The sequence below is a fragment of the Pundamilia nyererei genome, unplaced genomic scaffold (genome assembly GCF_000239375.1).
Source record: "Pundamilia nyererei isolate P.nyererei 1_Seehausen unplaced genomic scaffold, PunNye1.0 scaffold00131, whole genome shotgun sequence".
Classification (NCBI taxonomy): domain Eukaryota; kingdom Metazoa; phylum Chordata; class Actinopteri; order Cichliformes; family Cichlidae; genus Pundamilia; species Pundamilia nyererei.
In genome coordinates, this window is record NW_005187532.1 from 65229 (window position 1) to 86869 (window position 21641).

Sequence of the window (21641 nt, forward strand, 5' to 3'; positions counted from 1 at the left end):
CTCCACAATCCACCAAACTGTCTCTGGCTGGATGGTCTGTTACAAATAAACCAAAAACAAACAAAAGGCCAAGAAATATTATACAGTAACATTTAATCATGAAAAGGTCGAGTAGAGACCATAGAGGGACGAGTGTCCATTCAAACAAAGGGGCGCGATAGGAGGAGAATACGGCACACAGCTAAACCACAGTCTTTTAAAAAATAAAGTCAGTGCACAAATAATCTTACAAAGATTGCATAATATAAAGAAAGGTTATAAAATTTCCCAGAAATAGTGCAATTTTACCACCACCAGGAAAATAAAATAAAACCTGCGCCAATGTCGATGCCAGTCGTCTAAACGCTCCGCCGGAGAGCATTTTGGTTTTCGTCACGCGAAACGTTTTGAACTAAATGCTCTGCGGTCTGGAGGCAGGGCTCGGAGTGAAAAGAGAGCAGATGTTTCTGGATGGCTACATGTTACTGAGACACAACACACACATGCAAACAAACTCTTCATTGCACTTGGGAAAATGAATATAAAATGAGTTTCTATACAATAGTGTATATGGGACAGTCCAGAGAGGCCCACCTGTCGATACTCAGCACACACATTTAACTTAAAGCAGAGCCAGTGTTTCTACTCAGTCTGCGGACTAAAGGCTACATGTGTGCACAAACATACCCACAGGGCTTCAGTTTTCACATTTAATAAGGACATAATAGCAGAAATCCCACTCATTTCCTCCACCAAAGGTATATTTCAATGTTTCTTGTATGTAATACATCTTTACAAACACAGCTCTGACACTGAGCTCCTACTCACCTCCAGTAAAAAGCGCCTTACAGATGAATGGCAGCTACTGCATAAACACATAAATGTAACTTATCCCTGACACCTCAAAAACAGTCACACACACGACCGGGCTCAGGAAAGGAAATAGAAGAAATGCTGGAAGAAATGTTGCTGGCTGTTTTCTGAAAATTAGAAGAAATCCAAGAAAAGGTAATAACTCTGTGCTACAGAGTCGGACCACACCAACACGCCAGCAACACACAAACACCCCCACACATCCTCTGTGAGCTCAGATAATCCAACTGTGAGGACTGAGTTTGTGATGTTGCTGCACAACACTTCTGTTCCAGATATCTGATCCACCCCTGTGCCGGCACATCATTCTGCAACACTCTCAAATTAAATAAAAATACATGTACTCATGATCTGCAGAAAAATCTCCCTCCTGGCTGCATTTATGATCACTAAAGAAATAAAACAAACATCGTAAAAAGTGTCTTAAATTCCCTTTAAGCCAAAATCCTCACACCTGAATGTCATGAAAGAATTACAATTTGTCGGTTTGCTGATGGGTAGTGCACCAACAATGTTACTCCCTAGTACAAATCTACTAGATCAGAGGTGTCAAACATAATGTGAAGATTAAAAGAAGCTTTACAGCTTGGACTGCGTTTTTTGCTTAAGAAAGTAGAGTCTGACTCGTCCAGTTCCTCTGAGCCAGAGGTCACTTTACCGCCTTATTCCTAAAGCTAGTTCTGCCCCTCCAAACTAAACTGTGCCTATAAAGTAAGGAGGGTTTTTCCTAAATATAAAACAATTTGGCACCACTTTCCCTAAAAAAAAAGAACATATTTTAAATCCCTCCCCTCTTTTCATGAAATGACTGAAATAACAAGGAAAGAGAGATTTGTTAAGTAAGGTAGCATAGACTTCTTATTGCCTTTAGTGTATGTGGAGTAATTGTGCTTACATGCATCGTCACCACCTAAAAATCCCATTCTGATCCAGGAGGAATTCTGGGAAAATGTGCATTTTTTCCCCACTGTGCAAAAAAAAAGAAAAAGTAAAATTCTGGGAATTAACTAAAAGTTTCTGTTTTCATTACAGATCAAAGTCCAGGCAATGATCAGCTGGTACTTTCTTATTTTACAGACTGATTTCTTTAAGAGTTTAAAACTTCTTCATACCAAATAAAAAGGCAAAAATCTGCTTTCTTTACACGTTTGTAAGGAACAGCATCAAGAAAAACTGGACCCAGAATCTAAAATGAGTTTGACACCCCTGTGCTAGAATACACGCACAAACACTATAAACAGCACAATATACACACATCAAATAAGCTAGACAGAGTTAACAAAACACAGCTGCATGATCCAAAGTGGCACCAACGTGAAACACGAGTGACGTCAGGAGCTCCACGGAGCGGTCACTGAGTTACGAACCCTCCTCTCACCGGAGGCCAAGCGTACATTCAACACCTGTTACGAAAAGAACGCCTAAACGAGCCCCGCCTGGATCCAACGTCTAGCGCCACCTCGGAGGTCGTTCGTGTCTCTAGTGCCATGAGATGAGGGCGGAGTGCTACATGTACTGGTGTGCATATTCTACACTATATTCCTGCATCCTGCTGCCAGGCGACGCTCATCGCTCGCCCCAAAGAATCCAGCTACCACTTCTGAAAATAACCAGCCTCCTCTTTGTGAGCGTGCATGCTGAAACACTATGGAGAACCAAGGTCGGGGCGTTAAGATGAGGATGCTGCTGTAAGATGAGGGGAAGGGACTTTTTTCTTCAGCCTCAGAAGAATAAAAAGCAAACACGGTGTTAGTTTATTTTTTTGTTGGTTTTTTTAAAGGTTTAAAGAGCTGTACCATGTCTCTTTAGGCATGTTAGTAGATAGGCGTTCACTTCACAGGCTCACATCAACGACAGAGCGATTTCTGCACGTGCTACCAACACTAATAAACCAAAGATACTCGTCAGTGCCAATACGTGAGGAGGTGTGGTTCAGAGATGTGCTGCTTTGGTACCATTACGATTATGGACGGTAGTAAACAAAAAAAACAAAAAAAAAAAAACCCCACACCCAAAGAGACGAGAAAACACATTTACAGTAACACTCCTGCTCAGGAGGACGGACGGAAAGGATCACAAAGCTTATATATATATATAATTTTTTTTTTGTCATTTAACGGACTCCCTGTGAAGATAAAAAACATTAGAAAGAGGAGTAAGTGTGGCATCAGCGTGCTGAGAAAGACTGCAGGCCCCTCGGTCAGTGCGAATCAGAAAGCACTGATGGACGACAGCAACACACACATGCGCTCCCACAGGAAGAGGCCACAACAGCCCAAACACACAGTCAATCCCAGTGTATGCAAGGCCCGCCCCCTCCACCCACACAGGTCTGACGATCATTTTAAAGGCGGTGGGCGTGCAGTTTGTGGGGTAGTGCTGGCGTGAGCCCTCAGGCGCTGAAGCCTGGCAGTTTCGGGTTTCTGGTCAGTTACCGGGCAGCTCCCTCTCGGGTGGAGTTCAGAGCTGGTGCACGATGCTGTCTGTGTGGTTGACCGAGACGGAGCCGTCCTGGCGCAGCCGCTGCCACTGGAAAGTTGTGCTGAGGGAGCCCACCTCGTCCTCCTCGTTCTCCTGCTCCTTGGCAAACTCCATAAACACCTGCAGGACAAAAGGAAACAAGGAAAGCTTGGAGTGAAGAATCCAGAGGTCCAGTGGAAGTGCAAACTGACCGCCTGACCTGTAAGCCTACCTGCTCTAAGGTGGACTGGGAGAAGTTGTACTCTTCAAAGTTGAAGGTTTGCTTGGCTGAAGACACAAGGAAAGAAGATTAAGTACACGGGAGAGAGAGCAGAGCTGTGGAGGAGAAACGACGGGTCAGCACTCACTCACCGCTCTCCAACTGGGAGAAAGACTTGGCCAGCGATTGGACGTCCTCCATGGGGATCTTGTAAACCATCAGCGTAGCAAAGCTGGAAAAACAGCACACATACATACAGAATTAAACCGGGACACACAGAGCAGTAGCACGCGTCTGTGTTTCCACAGCTCTATTTTGCATAATCAGAATCAGAAACTTTATTGTCATTGTCACGAGAACAACGAAATGAAGAATGGTCCCCGATCATTGCATCATCCCTAGCAATATCAAAATATAAATAAAACAATAAACATCAATAAATAAAATAGATAGAATACTTAAACTACTAATAAGATGTAACAGTAAAACATTCATTCCTCCTCTCTTTTTTCGCTCTTAGTTGACTTTTAGTTTTGACTCTGAATTTAATCAGTGGTATAATAAGCTACAAAAATACATATAAAAGCTCATTTTTATTTAAGCTTTTTATTTACTTCTACCCCAAAAACAACCTCGAACAAGTCCCACACGTTGAGCACAGGATATCTACTCCCAACTGTTATTTTAAGGGAAAAGTTAATTTTATTTTACTTTACGAAGCGTTTAACTTCTTAAAGCTCGACTTCCACGGTTCATTCTAACGTTTGACACAGTTTTTGTGAACAGCTGAAACTGGGTCGTTCCATTAATCATATTTTAATCACAAGCACGATTCTGTCTTTCAGTCAGGACAAAATTCTTACTCTGGATTTGATTTTTGCTTTCTCAGTTTTATAAGGTTCACTGCTTTCCTTTACAGTGTGCTGTTGGCACTCATTAAGTGTCCATCACTGTGTAGCTGAAGTGGAAGAAAGATCAACTGAAGCCATCTACAGGAAGAAAACACTGAAGGTTTCACAGCTGGACTAGCTGCTGTGGAGTTATGTGACCGCATTCCCATCTGGTGCTCTCTTCACCGCCATCGGCGCTCGCTGGCTTTATGATCAAAAATAGGAGGATATACATTTTGGACTATCTTTTAAAGAATTTTACAGCTTGTCCTACTGATAAACACCTTTCCCACTTGCATTCATACTGCACCAAAGTCCAACCAGTCAAGTAATGAAGAGTTAAATGACTGAAAAGTTGCAGCTTTTTTCTTCTCTGGAGATATTTATGCTTTTCTATTGTGGCCACACAGATGTCTTTCATTAACTACAGCAGCATTTCTTTATCATGCAGAAACACTGAGACACACTTGAAACTGCACAAGGATTAAATGTGACAGAAAAAAGGATTTTTACCAATCCAACTCACTTAAGATCAAAATGGGCTGTAAAACGAGTCTGACATCCCTGAACTGCACACAGACAGGTCAGGGCTCACCTCTCCTGCCGAGCGGCGTGAGGGAATATTCGTAGGATCTCCTTATGCAACAGCGCCACCTGCTGGAGCCCCGTCAGCTCTTCTCTAAGTTTCACCTCCAAACTGTAACCGCGGCCATATTTTCCTTTTAAATGTTGGATGGAACCGATACATCTGCAGGAAAGAGACCAAGCATTAAGAGGCATTATGCCGAGACTCGGAAGTTTGAGAAATTATCGAGAAAGCAACTGTGGAGCGAACCTCAGCTGCCCAGAAACCATGATGGCGACGCGGTCGCACACAGCCTCGGCTTCCTCCATGTAGTGAGTGGTCAGGATGGCTCCGCGCTGACGGTTCTTAAAAGCGGCTCGCATGGCCCTCCTACACGAAGGAAACGCGAACGATTTACGTACTTTTGCTTTTTTAACGGTAGCATTGCTTGTGAAATTAAACACATTATTTGGCAGTGAAAGAAAAGAAACATTTATTTGAGAGAACTTCAGCGCTTCACATTTGAAACAAGAAAAAGGCAGAAAAATGCTTCTGTAAGGAAAACATCGTCTCACCACATGCGCTGTTTGGACTTTGGATCCATCCCTGAGGAAGGCTCATCCAGTAAGACGATCTGAGGATTCCCGATCATGCTCAAGGCAAAGCACAACTGCAGACATACAACACAATAATATCATACAAATACTGTAAAACTATAACAGAAAAGATTCGAAGTACCTCATGTGTTTCATGACAGAACATACATTTAAGGCTTTTACATTTGAAGTGAGACGTTTAAACGTCACTGCCGCGAAAAATAAAATGAAACTTAAAAAGCTAAAATATTCGGACTCGTTAGGAGTAAAACGTCGATTTTGCTGTTAACGCCAACAGGTTTCTGATAAATGCTTTATTATCAGGCAGGATAAACACAGCATTAACATTATAATCGAGCAGACTAATAGGCAAGCCGAGGGTCTCCTCACCTTCCGCTTGAGTCCTGCAGACAGAGTCTTGGCTTGTTTGTGTAAGTGGTCCTTCAGCTCCAGAGCATTCACCACACTGACAGCAACGGCAGACACACAACAGCCGTTATTAGCTTTACACTCTCTCTCTCGAAAAGATTTAAAGATCTACATCATCTTTGACTGTCTGACTGTTAAAAATAGAAATCACTGTGGTCCAACGTCAGGGGGAAAGCGGTACTGAGGATGAGACCGAGACTTTACCGTTTGATGATCCCCGGCACGTCCTCTCCTTTCAGGCCTTTAATGGCGGCGTAGATCTCCAGATGCTCCTGCAGAGTGACCCGAGGCCACAGAGGGTTCACCTGTGGACAGTAGCCCACGTGCTCCAGAGGATTGTCCACTGAGCGAAACTCAGTGCTGTAGTCTCCCAGCAGCACCTGGACCAAGACCAGCAAAGATTCAGAGTGTTTTCTTGGTTTAAACACATGAGTAACATGACTGAAATTATTAAATAAACAGACCGAGGAATGCTTCAGTATCATCCTACTGTACCTGGCCTGCAGTGGGGTCAGTGTCACCTGCCAACATGTGCATGATGGTGCTCTTTCCTGCTCCGTTGGGGCCCAACAGTCCAAGAACTTCACCTGAGGAAACAGCAGGGTAGGATTCAGACTGTGGGTGAAGTCGGCCGGTTGGGAACCACGCAGCATAAGAAAAAGCAGCAAGACTAAGCGTACCTTTACGGACACAGAAAGAGACGTTCTTTGTGGCCAGCTTCCTCTTCTTGCTTAGAGAAAATCCTTCTCTCCTGCCCTTGTACTGCTTCTTCAGGTTACTCACAACCACGACCGGTTTCTAAACAGACACAGAAAAGACAGAAAAAGGAGCAAAATGCCTTCAGATCACCGACGAGAAACAAAACACTAAAGAGGCCTGGCTAAATTCATCTTTATTACACCTTGACTCTTCAACAGGGACCAGGGACTTCAACAGCATTCTTAATTTATGTATTGTAAACATTTACCTCTTCACAGGACTGACAGCTGAGGGCCTCTTTGACTCTGGCCCTTTCCATCTGGACATCTTCGTCTTCATTCTGGCCTTCTTCTAGGTTCCTCTCCACCTTGGCCTTGGACTGGGATGAGATCCTGTGAACATTTTAAAAGAAAATTAGGTCTGCTGCATTTAATGTAGGCATCAAAACCTATGTTTTTACTGCAGTAAAACGGTTGCGACCACATTTTGTTCAGGGATCTGGGTAACTCCAAAAGCCTCACAAACTTTTCTACCTTTATCAAAACAATAAACCTCAGTATAAATAAACCAAAGGTTCCTGTAATCAGAGTTATGAAAGCGATCATCACCTGCAGAGCTGATCGTTTTTCATCGTCCTTCCTCCAGAATGGATCTCCAGCCAGCGAAGCAGGAAAAGCAGAACGATGCACTGGAGATAAGGCTGAGCACAGACACACAGTTACAGTTAAATACAGTTCTGACATTTGTTTATCACATTTTCCCCCCACGTTATGAAATATGATACATACAGCTAAAACTGAAATGAGCAGGTTCTTCCACAGGAAGTTCTCCTCGTAGACAGTCGGGAGGAAGGTGGCCTGAGAAATGGAGAAATGCCCTCAAACATGACTCCAATAACGGCCTCAGCCCCAATGATACATGATCGTGTATTTATTTGAAAAACACAGCTGTATGCTTGACAGAGAAAGCAGCTGTTGCCCTGAGCTCCTACCTTGGTGATGCAGTTGAGACAGCCCATGAGAGGGTACAGCGGGTTGAACAAACACAAGAGGTTGTGCAGGGTTCTTGTCAAAGCTGGATTGTTGTTTACGAAGGACAACTGAACCGCCGAGGCTGACACGACGCACACCTGAGGTACAAGCAATTTGTTTTTAATAAAGGTTTCAATCTAAAGCATTTTTGTTGTCATGTGAAGAACAAAGAAAAGAAGAAGAAAAAACAGCAGCAGCAGGCTTGTTCAGGATCACATGTTTGAGTCTCACCATCATGGAGATGACAGAGAAAAAATCCCTGTTGCTTTGGACTCGGGCGAAGCCGAAAGACGACACATAAGTGAAGAGAATCATGGCTGGGCTGAAGCCAACGGTGCAGAGAACCTAAGGCGGGGCAGAAGCCATGAGATGAAGTCACGTATGTGTTGTATTACAGAGGAATAAAGTCTCTAAGCAGCTGGACGCACCACCGCAGAGAGGTTGCTGGAGTTGAGCAGGTTTCCGGTGTGGAAGGAGAAAAGGATGATAGACATGAAGGACAGGATGAGGTAATAGAACGGGATGTCCACCGCTGCCTGACCGCACCAGTACGCTGACGGTACGAGACCAGAGATGCGCAGAGTTGAGCGACACTTTATCTGCAAAGGGGACAAAACCCCCAAAACAAAACACAGAAGTGAGGAGAAATGTGACTGTGTGGCCCGATGTTCTCACTGTACCAGACAACGTTTCTTTTCCCTCTAAATCTTTTGTTGAAAAGATGAATCTGTTTTTATCTCTGTGACTAACTGGTTACCTCTCGGTCTCGAGTGTGGTCCATTGCAAAATATGCCGGCATTCCAGCTGCCAGCATTCCCAGTATGATCGCCTCTATGTACACCAGCGCGTAGGATGTAGCATCAGGGATTTGCTGATGGGCATCACAAAGGGAAAGTTTAGTGTCTTGGAAACGACCTCTGTTATCTGACTCTATATTGGTCAAAGGCACTCACATATTCAAAGGGTTTGGTCCACGTTCGGATCTGCCCGGTCCCATTCAGACCTCTTAGGAGAGCATTGCTCAGTATATTGACAGTCATGGGCAGGGAGTGAACAGTCGTGCTGTTAAATGCAACGCTGTATCTGAAACCCTGCTAACAACACATGAAACAAAGTGTCAACAGCATCATGAACTCAGCACTCCATCTAAACAGAAAGCTCTCAGTTAGAGGAGCCAGCAGCCCTCAAACAAAGAGCACTTTGGCTGCAACACGAGCACCGTGACACATTAAATGTAGGTGGAGGTGCTCCAGTTTCATCTAATCTGATATCAGTAATTAAATTCAATCTATGCAATATTAAAGTGACCTTGCTGGATCTTGTTACGTTGATGGCAGCGCTGTGGGGAGCCGCCGCCATGTAGTCGCTCTGCTTCATCATTTCCACTTTGATGTCCTGAGACTCGATGTTGTGGATGAAATCGGAAATATCAGAGCCTGTAGGTACGAAAAAGGCACGGCTAAAATCATCCATACAACCATTTTCTGCTGCGTCACAGGGGCAGCGGTCCAAGCAGAGATGGGCAGACCTCCTTCGACATAATCTGAGTTTGTTGCCACTCAGCGTGAGCCCAGACACCCCTCAGAGGAAGCTTGATCAGCTTGCAACTATAAAACGGCATCATGTAGAAGCTCATACGTGTCAATAAAAACAATTCAAATCAACATCAATGAGCTCGGTTAAATTACACCCACGGGACATATTGTAATGATTATGGTTAGTGGGATATTTCACACTCGTGCAGAAGTGCGATGCTTCATCACAGTGTTTACATCATGTTGTGCTTTGTGATAGAGCTGAGAGCTCGAGTCTTATTCAGGGAAAAAAACCCACTGAAAGTGAAACAAGCCTTTTAACTCAGTTACACAGAAACCGTCAGGCTGCCGTGTTTGTATCTGTGACACTCACCAGTTGAGTTCTGAACCAGGAGGCTTGTGGCGTATCTCTGGGGCGCCTGGTTCCTCCTGAGGAGGTAAATTGGCAGAAATTGGCGGTCTGAGGAGTGAATCTGGATGTTTCCTGTGGCCAGCGACAAAACCAGGACTGCAGCCACAAACACCAAGAACAAGGCCAGACTGGAAGAGGAGGAAGGGGGAGGTTAGAGTCAGGAAAGTCTCGATAAATGGGAGGAATAAAGCCTCAAAACACATCCCTATTTCTGTGACTGGACAAAGAGGCAGAAAACTATGGATGTCATTCAGTTCTTTAACTCTAAGCTACAGGAGCAGATGGAGCATGTGTGTCCATCATATGACAGATTAACATACAAACAACAAAAACAAACAACATGTATTGTATTAAGGTAATAAAATAAGAAGCCCGGTTTACCCATGATATCTTCAAAATAAAGAAATTGGCTAATAAAGTAAAATAAGGAGAACACTCACGTGTAAATGAAGGCCTTCCTCTCCCGGCGCATGTTGAGCATGTGCAGCCACGCCACGGTGCTGAACTGCTGCCGCCACAGGGCGTGACCCGTCACAACGTCCGACTTTGTGTCGGAGAACGTGAGCAGCCTCTGGTCCGTGTCGTCCAGGGAGGCGGTGTCGCACTCGTCGTCCGCCTGCTCTCGATTAAACACGCTGTAGTCTGAAGACATGAAACGACTTTTACTCAACACCAGAGCTCCTGCAGACTTTTTCCATTCGAAAAACTGAAATCAGCAGCAATCGTCAGTTTGGCGACACACTCACCAGCCTGATCCACTTCAGCCTCTGCCTCCAAACGTAGAAAAACATCTTCCAGCGTTGTCATGGAAACACCATAGTTGACTATTCCCAGTCTGGGTTGAGAGTCGAGCTCCGAGAACAGGCCTACGAAAGATGAATTCAGGACCGCTCAGCGCGCTGCGTGGCTCACAGTCAAAGCTGAATCATGACTGAGTCATACTCTATTTTTAAAATACTGTCTGGATATTTTTAAAGGATATTAAAGAAACCATGAAGGCCAGGAGTAAGTAAACTTTCCCCTTTGAGCGGGAACAACTGCTCCAGTATCACTCTGCTCTGCCCCAGTGCAGATTCAGAGGTTCAAGAAATTGCTTTATTTGCAGTCGATTGCTTTGGAGTTATGATTTTTAAAAACATTTTTATACAATGCACAATGTCAAAGCAAGGCAGGTAAACCAAAAACTGCTGATGGGCACATTTAGGAGTACATGTGTGTGCACAGCTGCATGCGTGTTGCTACAGAAAGCAGGCAGCTATCAGAGAATCAGGTCAGGATAAATGTGCAAAAACGTGACCCGACTGTAAACTAAAAATATAATCAGTACAATTCAATGCTCAAAAAACAGGAAACCTCTGTATGGTCGACTCGTGTCATGATTTTTTTTAAATGTGACCGACGGACGTTCCTGTGAATCGAACCTGGGAACGTGTCCATGCTCTCGAAGGGCAGAGTGAAGGTCAGCTCCGCCTCGTGCTGTCGGGATAACTTGGCTTTGGGAACGTGCTGCTTAACCAAAGACGTGATATTCTCTGCGTCACATGCCTCGCTGATAGACATTCTGCAAAGGATGAAGAAAAACATCTAAATCTAGTTCGATAAAGACGCCCGTGGTTAATACACGTTCTAAACTCAGCAATAACAAAAACAATCGAATTAATTATTCCTTTTGGGTTCTTGTAAGAGTCAATGAAGGGGTCCTTGCCTTAGATGATAGCCCACACCGCACTTGATCTTGAGATACAGAGAGGAGCCAACACACTTCAGCTGACCTTGAGAGATCACAGCTTTGCGATCTGCAGAAACAAACATTCAAAAAAAATAAATCAGACATGTTTTCAACTCGCGTGGAGATAAACCTTTGTTCTCATATGGGTCGAGTATAAAACTGGAGCTGCTGCTCGGTTACATAAAGCTGTGCTGGTGTTTTCTGCTCGCCTCTGCACCTTGAATCTCACTCTTGAAATTCTCCTGCAGCAAGGAAGGCAACTCAGCGCTGACCTCATGATGAATAATATCACCAAGCTGGAGCATATGTCAGCAGCATACTTTAAAATATGCATACACAACAAACCTGAGTGAAAACTGTTCATCCGGTCAAACGGTTTTATTTTAAACATCATCAAGAAAAGACGGAAAATTTTCTGCAGCACCAGCTCCTGATTAAAATATTGATCATTGATCATCCAGGATAAGAATAAAGCACAAATTCTGGTCTATATTTCCAGTCCAAAGTGTGGGTTTGTGTATCTTACACAACAAGGAGCATTCGTACCAGCAAGGATGTCTGCCTCGTCCATGTAGTGCGTGCTGAGCACAGTGACTCTGCCGGCCCGGCGACTCTTCAGCAGAGACCACACCTGGTGCCTGGAGTAGGGGTCCATGCCGGCCGTGGGCTCGTCTAAGAGCAGGATCTGACAGAAACAACCACAAACCCAAGTTGTCCGAGAAGGACTGGTGTCTGGATTCGAAAAATTGAAGTAAGATTGCGCACAGGTACCTTTGGATCTCCTAGGATGGCGATGCCCACAGACAGTTTCCTCTTCTGGCCTCCGCTCAGATTCTTGGCCTGAGCCGTCATGATCTTCTCCAGGTCCAGGTCCTTCAGCACCTTTGTGACCTGTCAGAGAAGGAAACATCACACTAAGGCTCAACAAGCACAGCTTTTTAAACAACCTCAAGAATGTCACATATTCTCCTGCTGGAAGCACTAATGCACATACATGAAAACTATGACACCAACATGCTCTGGAGTTTAGCCACGTTCCACAACTTTCTATGAAATCTAAATCTTAAGGAAAATAGACGCAGACCCCATCCGTGTGTCATTTTTACTTTTTAAACAGTGGATTTAAAGACCTTCTAGAAGCAAGTCTCGCAACTCTGCAGTCATCTTTACAATAAATTTGATGTTCCCATCTAATTTAAAGCATCATCACTTACTGGATATATTAACCGTATGAATAGAATCACCAAAATGTGGCAAATTTGTTCACAAAGAGCACTTTTTCTTATACATACTTCTAACTCATACTTCAACTACATCGGCGCTTCATTAATTAATCTCGGGGTCTTCAGTCTAACCCCCCAGAGCACTGAACAAATGTCAGTCTGATGATTAGCAAAGAACATTTCTAATCTACCTACAGCTTTGCTGTGGAAACCACAGATTAGGATGATAAGAAGACGTTTGCTACCACACACCCTGAAATTATAGGACATGAAACTACTGTGTGTTTGTGCATATGCCAGTGCAGCAACGTGATTGGCTGATAGGTTTCTGTGGGTTATTAGCTCTGTGGTGATAGGTTTCATCAGCTAAAGATGAAAAGAGATTTCTTCTCAAGATTCGCAGCCACTGTTCAAGTTTCTGCTTGCCGTCGAGTTTAAGCACATTTGGTTTATAAGAACTACAAATCACCTTTTAACGTCGATCAACCCTGGTGTCGAAGGTTGTCACCGGTAGGTTTGATGTCATGTTTCAAATGTATGTTTTAACTTTGATAAATGTCAGAATGTTTCAGACTTCGCACTGCGGGAACATTTCGATCGTCACATTTACCTCGGCGTCGATGTCTGCTCGTGGGATCCCTTTGATGGCAGCAAATATCCTCAGGTGCTCCTCCACCGTGAGCACATCAAAGATGATGTTGAACTGAGGGCAGATTCCCACCAGCTGCTTCATTTCGGACGCGTCGGCAATCTCTGCCACAGGCGAGCCGTAGATGGTGGCCGTGCCGTTCGTCGGCGGGCAGATCCCACACAGGATGTTCATGAGGGTGGACTTTCCAGCCCCGCTGTGTCCCAGCAGAGCAGTAATCTGTCCCTCATAGATGTCAAAGGTCAAACCTGAGAAGGAGAGGTAAAGAAACAGGAGGAGATACGGGATGTTATTTCAGTCCATTGTAGGAATGTGGAAAAATATCTAATCTAACCATGTAAATCAGGCTTTCTGCTTATTACTGCGGTTGGATCTTTAGCCCACATTATACAGCACCTTCACATGACTCATGCTGTAACCTTGAACAACATGTATAATCATAGGAAAGCACTCACCCCTCAGAGCCTCCACCACGTTGTCCTTTTCTTTGTACACTTTGCGGATGTTATTGATGCTGTTGGAAACAAAACGAGCGAGCAATGAAGAAACAGTGAAACTGAAAGGAGAGAAGCGTAAACACAGCAGCAGAGTCAGTTGAAGAGCAGCTCTCAGGTTACAGGCTGGACCTCCAGGCTCTCCTCAGCTGATGCTACAGCTGAGCCTAACGCTGATCTACCCGAAGCTCTCAGAGCCTCCATCTCTCAGTCCTCTGAATCCATACTTTTAGTAAAGGTACTCTGTGAGCACTGACATAAGAATAAAATGAAATATTGGTAAGTTCAGGCTTTTACCGGATGGCTTCTTTCCCTCTGAACTCGGGAGAAACCGGCTCGATAGACTCGTCCCCACCAGGAGCGCCGTTCAGCTCAGTGTCGTACACCGAGCTCACCTCAACATAGCGCTTTCTGCATTTGGACCAATAGGACGGCTTCAGGAAGTAAACCAAGGACCTCCGCATTCCAAACTCACCTGCGTATCAGAAAATCATCATGAAAATAAAATGAAAACACAAAACAAAACAAACAGAACTGCTAACCCAATCAGCTTCGACCAGCTGTGGGGCGATTTAATGCTGCAGTCAATTAAAGCAGCACGATCAATGTGGTGTAACGCTAATTGAAGTACAGATGGATCTGCAGAGCAGTGCTGCACACACTCAGTGGGAGAAAAAGGAAACATCTGACAGTTTATTTCCCACTCGCTGCACAGCACACCGCTGGAGGGCTTTTCAAACTTGCTGTGGGATCTCAGCTTGTTCTTTTCCTCAATGCCCAAAAGCTTCTACTGATCTGTGGCGCTATTGGAGAACATCAAGACATGTTGAGGAGGTCATTTTAACCATTTAAATCAGCTGTGTTGGACCAAGGACACGTCCAAAACCTGCAGGACACCGGCCCTCGAGGCCTGGAGTTCCCCAATCCTGAACTAAAGAGAAAATTCAAATGGTTCCTGAAAATCTTACATTTTTGGCTAATTTTACAACCAAAATAATTCCAGGAGGGCCTTATGACACATGGGGGAATAGAGGGTAAACACTCTGTATTTTCAGCTGTTTTGCTACTATGTAAAAGAGAAAAAACACACTTTTACTAAGTAAATAGCTGCTGGATTTGTTCTGGCAAAAACCAGTGTTTGACCGCACTGAGTTCAAATATTTTTGCACTTACCAGGCAGCACCTGGTCCAGGTAGGTAGCCAGCAGAAGATAAAGGATGCAGTCCACAACCAGCATCAGCAACGGCACGTACAAAGGATGAGGCCCGTTAGTCAGAGAAGAAAATACAGCACCGTCTCCCTGTGCCTCCAAGTAAACAACCTAAAATAGATATTAGACAAATACGCACTGAGATCAGCCTCGGTGGCATCTACTGCACAAAGCTTCATCTTTCTGAAAAATGAAGGCTGGAAAACTGCAGAGATTATATTGACATTTCTAGCAAGCTGCAGAAAGAACCTAATATCACTTATGATGCAATTAATAGAAAAATGATCTAAATTAATTAAATTAACAAAAACAGGATCAACACTGAGGTGAGAGAGGACTGCAGCAAGCTGCGATTTAATTTATTCCAGAAGGAGAAAAGTACTCCAGAGGAGACCAGAGCGTGTTTGTACCTGTGCAATGCCGATGGAGAAGGCACTGGGCGACAGCAGGCACAGAAGCCACACCAGCGGCTGTGGGAAATCCTTCACGAGGACGGTGAAGAGTGACAAGCAGCCAAACACCACCGTCAGCATGGATCCCACCGTGCTGGCAAACTTGGGCTTCTTAAACAGCGGAGTCAGCATGAAGGAGAAGAAGATCTGTGGAACAGAGTCAGGATATGGATGAGAGGAACGAACGTTCACTACTAACAACACAAAGGCTGGAATCAAATAGCCACAGCTATATGTTATTTCTTTGCTTTCCCTCCATCCCAGCTCTACTCACTGATGATATTCCATACAGGAATATGAGGAAAAAGATGACAAGGAAGTTGCTGTTAGGAAACAACGCTGTGTACGTCGCGATGATGGCCATCAGGATGGACATGGTGGTCACCAGAGCAGCGTACAGGAGGCCCCATGATAACCTGTCAAACCACACGTACACATGAACGTGAGTTTCTTTGGTCCGAGTGTCCGAATGTGCAGCGGCCGAAGCCGTTTCTCCTCACCAGAAGGCTGTGTCGTAAAGCCCCATCATGGTCATGGTGTCTTTGAGACGATGCTCTTTCTCAGCCGCCACGTTGACGATGAGGAAGGTGACGAAGGGCGTGAAAGCCAGGACCAGGTAGATGGAGATGAGGGCGTGGGGGAACTTCTGAACCTCCACAGAGCCGGGCTGACCCATCATCACCGCCTTCAGTTCCAGCTCGCTCAACACCGAACGTTTTGTCTGCATCTGAGCACAAAAGATGATAAAAGAGTTTAAAACTTTTTTCAGTAACGTAGTCAAAGAAAATCCATGTGTGAAAAATGCAGTTCAAATGTCCGAAATTCAACAAGACAAAACAGAAGACGGGCACAAGCTTGCAGCAAAAAAAAAAAAAAATTAAAGATGTTTCGTGTCTGCTGTAATAAATAACTAAAGTCCCACCATATAACGTATCTGTGGTTAACACACTGTAGCAGCTGAGCTTCAGCCTGTCTCACCTGAATAATGGCTGCGTCGATCAGAGACTGGAGGTGAATGAAGCCGGAGTACCAGTAATTTGCAGCCCTGCAGTTTACCGAGCTCGACAAGCAGCTGGCTGCAGGAGACGAAGCAACGACAGCAATCAAAATGTATTTGTAAAGGACCTTTGTTAAAGGTGATTCAATATAAATCATAACAAATAATATACAATGACCATCAATATAGAGTAGATTAGAAAGATGAAACATCACAGCAATAAAATAACATTTAAACTAGCTTTTCAATAAAATAATACAAGGAAAGATTAAACAAAAGTAAATGATCTAAAAATCTAATACAGTAAAAATAGAATAAATACACTTTAAGTCCAAAAAACTAAAGTAAATGTGTAAGAATCAATATAAGTCCAGGCTAAAAGTTTGAAGATTTCAACACTTCTGTTTTAAATTTGATCATTTCTGTATGAAATATAAAACAACACCACAGCACGTCACACATCAGCTCTAAGAGGGAATCATCTCGTTTACAGTTCTGTTCATCTCTTCCTCCGCTCCATGTGTTCTTCCATATTTTTATATTCCTTTATACCAAAAGAGCTACAAGTCAGGATCCAGAAAGCTGAAAGCTGTTTAAGGTTTAAATCGACTTTTTCTCTCCCTTCAATGTCTGATTAATGGAGAGGAAACGCTCTCAGATGTTCTGGGTGACAGCCAGATCCAGTGTTGATAGTTCCCGCTTATTTTCCCTTCAACATCTTCATAATAACAAATTATTAGTCCATGTTACGTTCCCCTAAGTGTCCAGGTGAAGCAGGGAGATTACCAAAAAGTGGGTTAAAAAAAAAGGAGCTAAAGGAGGCAAAACTAAAGGAAAACCCAGAAGTTGGCCACTAAACAAAATAATAAGTCACCAACGCCCAGGAGTAAGCAGCCTTTAACCCTTAAAAAAACAAAAAAGAAAACTCCAGCAGTAGAAGGGCGGCACCTACAGATGGAGAAAGAGCAAGACGCACTCACCAGGGCAAAAAAGAATAAGTACCAATCACAGCAGAGCATTGCTGCGCCCTGCCAGGGCTACAATGATAACTCATTTAAGGATTTTACCACCAAGATCGTGTGCAATGCCCCCACTGACTGCTGTTTCTTTTAAACCAGCACGAGTACTTTAAACGATTCATTATGGAGGTTTTTTTTACACCAAAGGACTCTTTCAAAGGCAGTTAGCAGCACATCTGAAGATGTTTGCAAGTCTACAACACAAATGAGCTTCTGATCTGTCACTGTGAGGGAAGTGTAGAAACTTTGTACCCATTTAAAATAAAGTTGAGCCAATCCATAAAAATAAAGCGGGAGAAAGTATAATAGTTTCAATAATTAGGCTTTACCAATAGACTCTGTGTAGTCACTGGGTAAAGGCAGCTGGTTGTGCGGGAAACGGAGTTTGTAAGATGTGGCCGAGCTGTCCATGAACACGACGCCAACGTAGCTGGAGGGCTCGTAGAGGCTGGCGTTCTCCAGATCCTCCTCACTGGAGAACATCTCCAGACGATCCTGCATAACTGAAGGAGGGGAAAAAATGCTCGGTTTGCTCTTTTCGAACCCTCTGCACAAACCTAACGGACACAGAACCCCGCAGATGGTTTTCAGACTTACGCATATTCTGAGCCACCTCTTCCATGATGTAAGTGGTGATGTTACTGATTGGTGTGTAGCCGAGGCCTTTGAAGAAGTGGCTGTCACTCTCCAGCTCCGTCGTGCTGATGCCGCCATAGTAAACATGAGGGTTCAGGGTGCTGATGAGTATCAGGAGCCCCAACAGGAGCAGAGGGAGGATCAATTCCTGCACAGACAGGGACACAGAAGGAATGTGAATAGTTTGCTCAGTAAACCCTGATATCCCCCAGGTCAGATCAGGTATAGCATCATCTCTTAAATATGTTTTCTTGTGTATGTCCAAAGCATTACAACCCAAAGTTGGTGAAAATTCATGCTCTGTGGGACAGGAAATGAATTTACAGGTACATTTTAGTGAGAAAAGACATTGATTTCACTGATGACTGCATGCACGCAGCGGCTCTAACTGCAAAACCAAACCGCGAGATTAAAAAAAAAAAATTTATATTCCTATTGATAAACAACCTGTAAGGCTGAACTCAGAGGGGGGCATGTCAAGAGTTTGAGGCTTGTGGTAGACATTACCAGAGAAGAGAGATGATTATGTAGTGTGAAGCATGTTGTGGGTAATTTGGCATCATCTGTGTACAAAACTCAAACTAAATATGGTGTCAACATTTTCTTCTCCCAACTAAAGCTCAAGTTTCCTGTTGAACAACTACACTTCTCACAGAAACACTGCAACAGATTACTAGATTCTAAAAATGTAGAACAAATCCAGTCTTTGGGGTAACGGCGGGTCTGTGAGTGAAATAAACAGGCTGTATTATTCACAGCGGAGCTTAGGGCGGCCCTGACTGCTGTTGAAGATGGAGGCGGTCCCAGAGAGCTCCAAGTCAAAAGAAAAGCTGATACACAGGCACATAAAAAATGCATAGACGCAACTTAAAGCCGAATAAAAAATGCATGGTCTAACAAAGCAGAAATAGAAAGCAGAAAGAAGCAATGGAGCGGCTTCAACTTTTAGCGACTTTTAGCACACAGGCGTAAAAACACGACCTTTTCAACGACTTAGTGACACAAGCCGAGACCAGAACACACCTCGACATCAGGCTGCTAGATTATGGTAAAAATCGCATGTTTCAGAAACTCTGGAAACATTAGTTATTTATTGGATTTATGGTAAATGGTAAATGGCCTGTATTTATATAGCGCTTTACTAGTCCCTAAGGACCCCAAAGCGCTTTACATATCCAGTCACACACACATTCACACACTGGTGATGGCAGCCACATTTAAATAAAATGTTTCTGCACCTGCAGGCTCTGCTGCTTGGTCCTCCATTTGATGAGCAGATTCTTGTAGAGAAGACTTCTCGTTTGGTTCCAGACTCCAGCGTCTCTTCTGTACACGGGCTGCATGCTCCCAGCATTCCTCATATGGATAACGTACGGACGAGAGGTCCTCTCACTAATCCTGGCCTCAGCTGCAAGGGACATAGATGGCAGAGAAGAAATTAAAAGCCCCGGACATTATGCACTCGAGCAGGAGGACTTAAGACAGTGAATCAATACAGCAGGTCTGCAGTTATCCCGCAGACTAACTGATGCTTTATTTCCCTCTAGCATCTTAAAGGCTGCTTTGCTTTGTGATGATGAAAGGATTAATATTAAACTTTCAGCTCGTTCTGACTCCAAACTGCTGCAAAAAATATTAACAAATTCTCAGGGGGAGGATTCATGTATGTGACCTGGAGGCAGTTACTTTAAGGATGTCTGTTCAAACTGCAACATATTCTGATGATTTAGGTTTCCCAAACTTTGTTTACATTTTGGATGTTTTACCATCTAACTCTTGATTTTCTTTACGAATGTAAAATCCAGTGACGTGGTGTTTATGTGTTCGTTACATTACTGGTCTGCACAAATACTGCTGACTGAAGTGCTGCCTATCTGGGTCTTTTACAAAAGATTTCTGACAACAAGAGCATCATGTTGGTGGTTACAAATATATAGTTATAGGAAATTATTTATTTATTTTTTCCCTGACTGATTCATACAATAAACTTTCATTTGAAGGACTTTCCGCTCAGCTTAGAGTTTGCTGCAGTAATATATAGTATTATATATTAGTTAACTAACCGAGACCCAGTATCGGTGTATACAGGTGTACTATGACACCTGTCAGAAGTTTCTAATAAAGCAAATTAAACCCGCTTTCCTTGTTTTCGCCAACAGCGCTCCGATGTTAGCTACAACTGGCGCTAACCTGCTACCTGCTGATATTTCCATATGCTAAAGAAGAAGAAAAAAATCAACAGACATTAGCGTCGCCGCTTCGTCCTCACCCGGACCGTAAAACAGGACAGGTGTAGGCAGCTGAGTGAGCTAGCCTCTTCACAGAATTAACCGCGGCTGATTGAGTGTATTTTTCTAATCTGACGCGCTGAATGGCAACACAGGCACACGGAGCAGCATCGAGCTAACAGGCTACAGCTGCCAGCGTGTGTACGCCGGGCTAAAAACACGTCCGCTCCAGAAAAACAAGCACAGCATACTCACGTATGAAATACATTAAGACATATCCTTCCTCAGCTCGCGATTTAACGGCATTACATTACAGATTTTATTTTGTAAGTATCAGGTAAACACCCCCTTAAACGAGCTGGTTTCTTGCGTCTCTACTTCCTTCTGTCAGATGCAACGCCCCGAAATGTGATGTCGGCCAATCAGATTTGGTCTCGGTGATGCTGACGCAAGTCTGCGCCAATCAGAATGCAGCAGCAGGCATTTATTTTCATTTCACAAACAGAGCATGTCGTTTGATAAATGAAGCGAACAAATATCTCTTGTTTGGGGAAATTTTCACTTTAATTAGAAAAATAATTTTATTAAATCATAGCATTAATGCCAAAGGCTTAGCCATAAAATTTATTACAAATCACTTAAGTACAATACAATTTCTAGAAAGTAACAGGTGAAGTAAGCTACGGATAGATGACAAATTAAAGGAAAAAAAACACCCCGTAATCCTTCACGCCTGCAGTGCGTAGACTCGTACGAGCCATCTAATCGTCCCCGTACAGCTTTTGATGATCTGGTGCCAATAAAACGGAGGAAGAATATGAATGAGTTTGAATAATTACATCTATTTGTATGATATATATTTCTTGGCTGCTTTGTTGTTATTTTAACCACTAGTGAGCTGTTTATTGACACTAGCTGTACTTCCTGCACAAAAAGGGGAGGGATCACTGAAAATCAATACAACATTTGTCTATGTGATTGGCTTTTATCCTAATGTATGCTCTCTTCCAGAGTGAGAATTCCCCTCATCCATAGGGCACAAGGGTCACTGAAGAATATGAAAATGGTGTGAATCACACGTGTGCAGTCTCAACATTTCAATCCAAATGAACGCCTGTGGGAGATGTTTGACCATTAGACGGTCCTCTCCAACATCATCAAAACATATGAGGGAATATCTTTTGGAAGAAGAGTGTCCAGCGCTCCAGTGACTTTCCAGACATTTCAAGAATAAACATAAAGGAGCAGTAGTGCTGTTCTGGTGGTCCAACACCTTAGTAAGAGGCTTTTTGGTTTTTCTATTAATTTGTCCCTC

The 21641-nt window shown here is 43.7% G+C and overlaps 1 protein-coding gene across 2 annotated transcripts; it reads right to left on the reverse strand.

The window, feature by feature from the left end:
* Positions 1 to 78: 78 nt before the first annotated feature.
* Positions 79 to 20718, reverse strand: abca5 (ATP-binding cassette, sub-family A (ABC1), member 5). 2 transcript variants are annotated; one of them, XM_005743384.1, is made up of 38 exons: positions 20582 to 20718; positions 19337 to 19506; positions 18060 to 18246; positions 17792 to 17965; positions 16425 to 16522; positions 15947 to 16173; positions 15721 to 15862; positions 15405 to 15593; positions 14958 to 15105; positions 14082 to 14259; positions 13746 to 13804; positions 13252 to 13538; positions 12190 to 12309; positions 11965 to 12103; positions 11395 to 11485; positions 11111 to 11250; positions 10436 to 10555; positions 10130 to 10331; positions 9651 to 9817; positions 9051 to 9178; positions 8696 to 8833; positions 8500 to 8613; positions 8171 to 8341; positions 7974 to 8087; positions 7703 to 7840; positions 7500 to 7568; positions 7320 to 7411; positions 6980 to 7103; positions 6693 to 6810; positions 6508 to 6599; positions 6217 to 6392; positions 5974 to 6049; positions 5563 to 5657; positions 5258 to 5377; positions 5018 to 5170; positions 3685 to 3764; positions 3545 to 3600; positions 79 to 3453 (listed from the first exon to the last, which is right to left on the reverse strand). In XM_005743384.1, the coding sequence occupies exons 1-38, from the start codon at positions 20592 to 20594 to the stop codon at positions 3313 to 3315; spliced, it is 5046 nt and encodes a 1681-aa protein (XP_005743441.1). In that variant the 5' UTR covers positions 20595 to 20718; the 3' UTR covers positions 79 to 3312. The 2 variants fall into 2 exon arrangements, with proteins under 2 accessions (XP_005743441.1, XP_005743440.1); XM_005743383.1 differs by having other exon boundaries at positions 8696 to 8836.
* Positions 20719 to 21641: the final 923 nt, after the last annotated feature.

Excerpts from the sequence above, each read along its gene's own strand:
- abca5 (XM_005743383.1), bottom strand. Across the intron at positions 11,251-11,394 it reads GGTGTGGGCTATCATCTAAG|AATGTCTATCAGCGAGGCAT; the intron begins GCAAGGACCCCT and ends CATCCTTTGCAG. Across the intron at positions 3,601-3,684 it reads TTTCTCCCAGTTGGAGAGCG|CCAAGCAAACCTTCAACTTT; the intron begins GTGAGTGAGTGC and ends TTGTGTCTTCAG.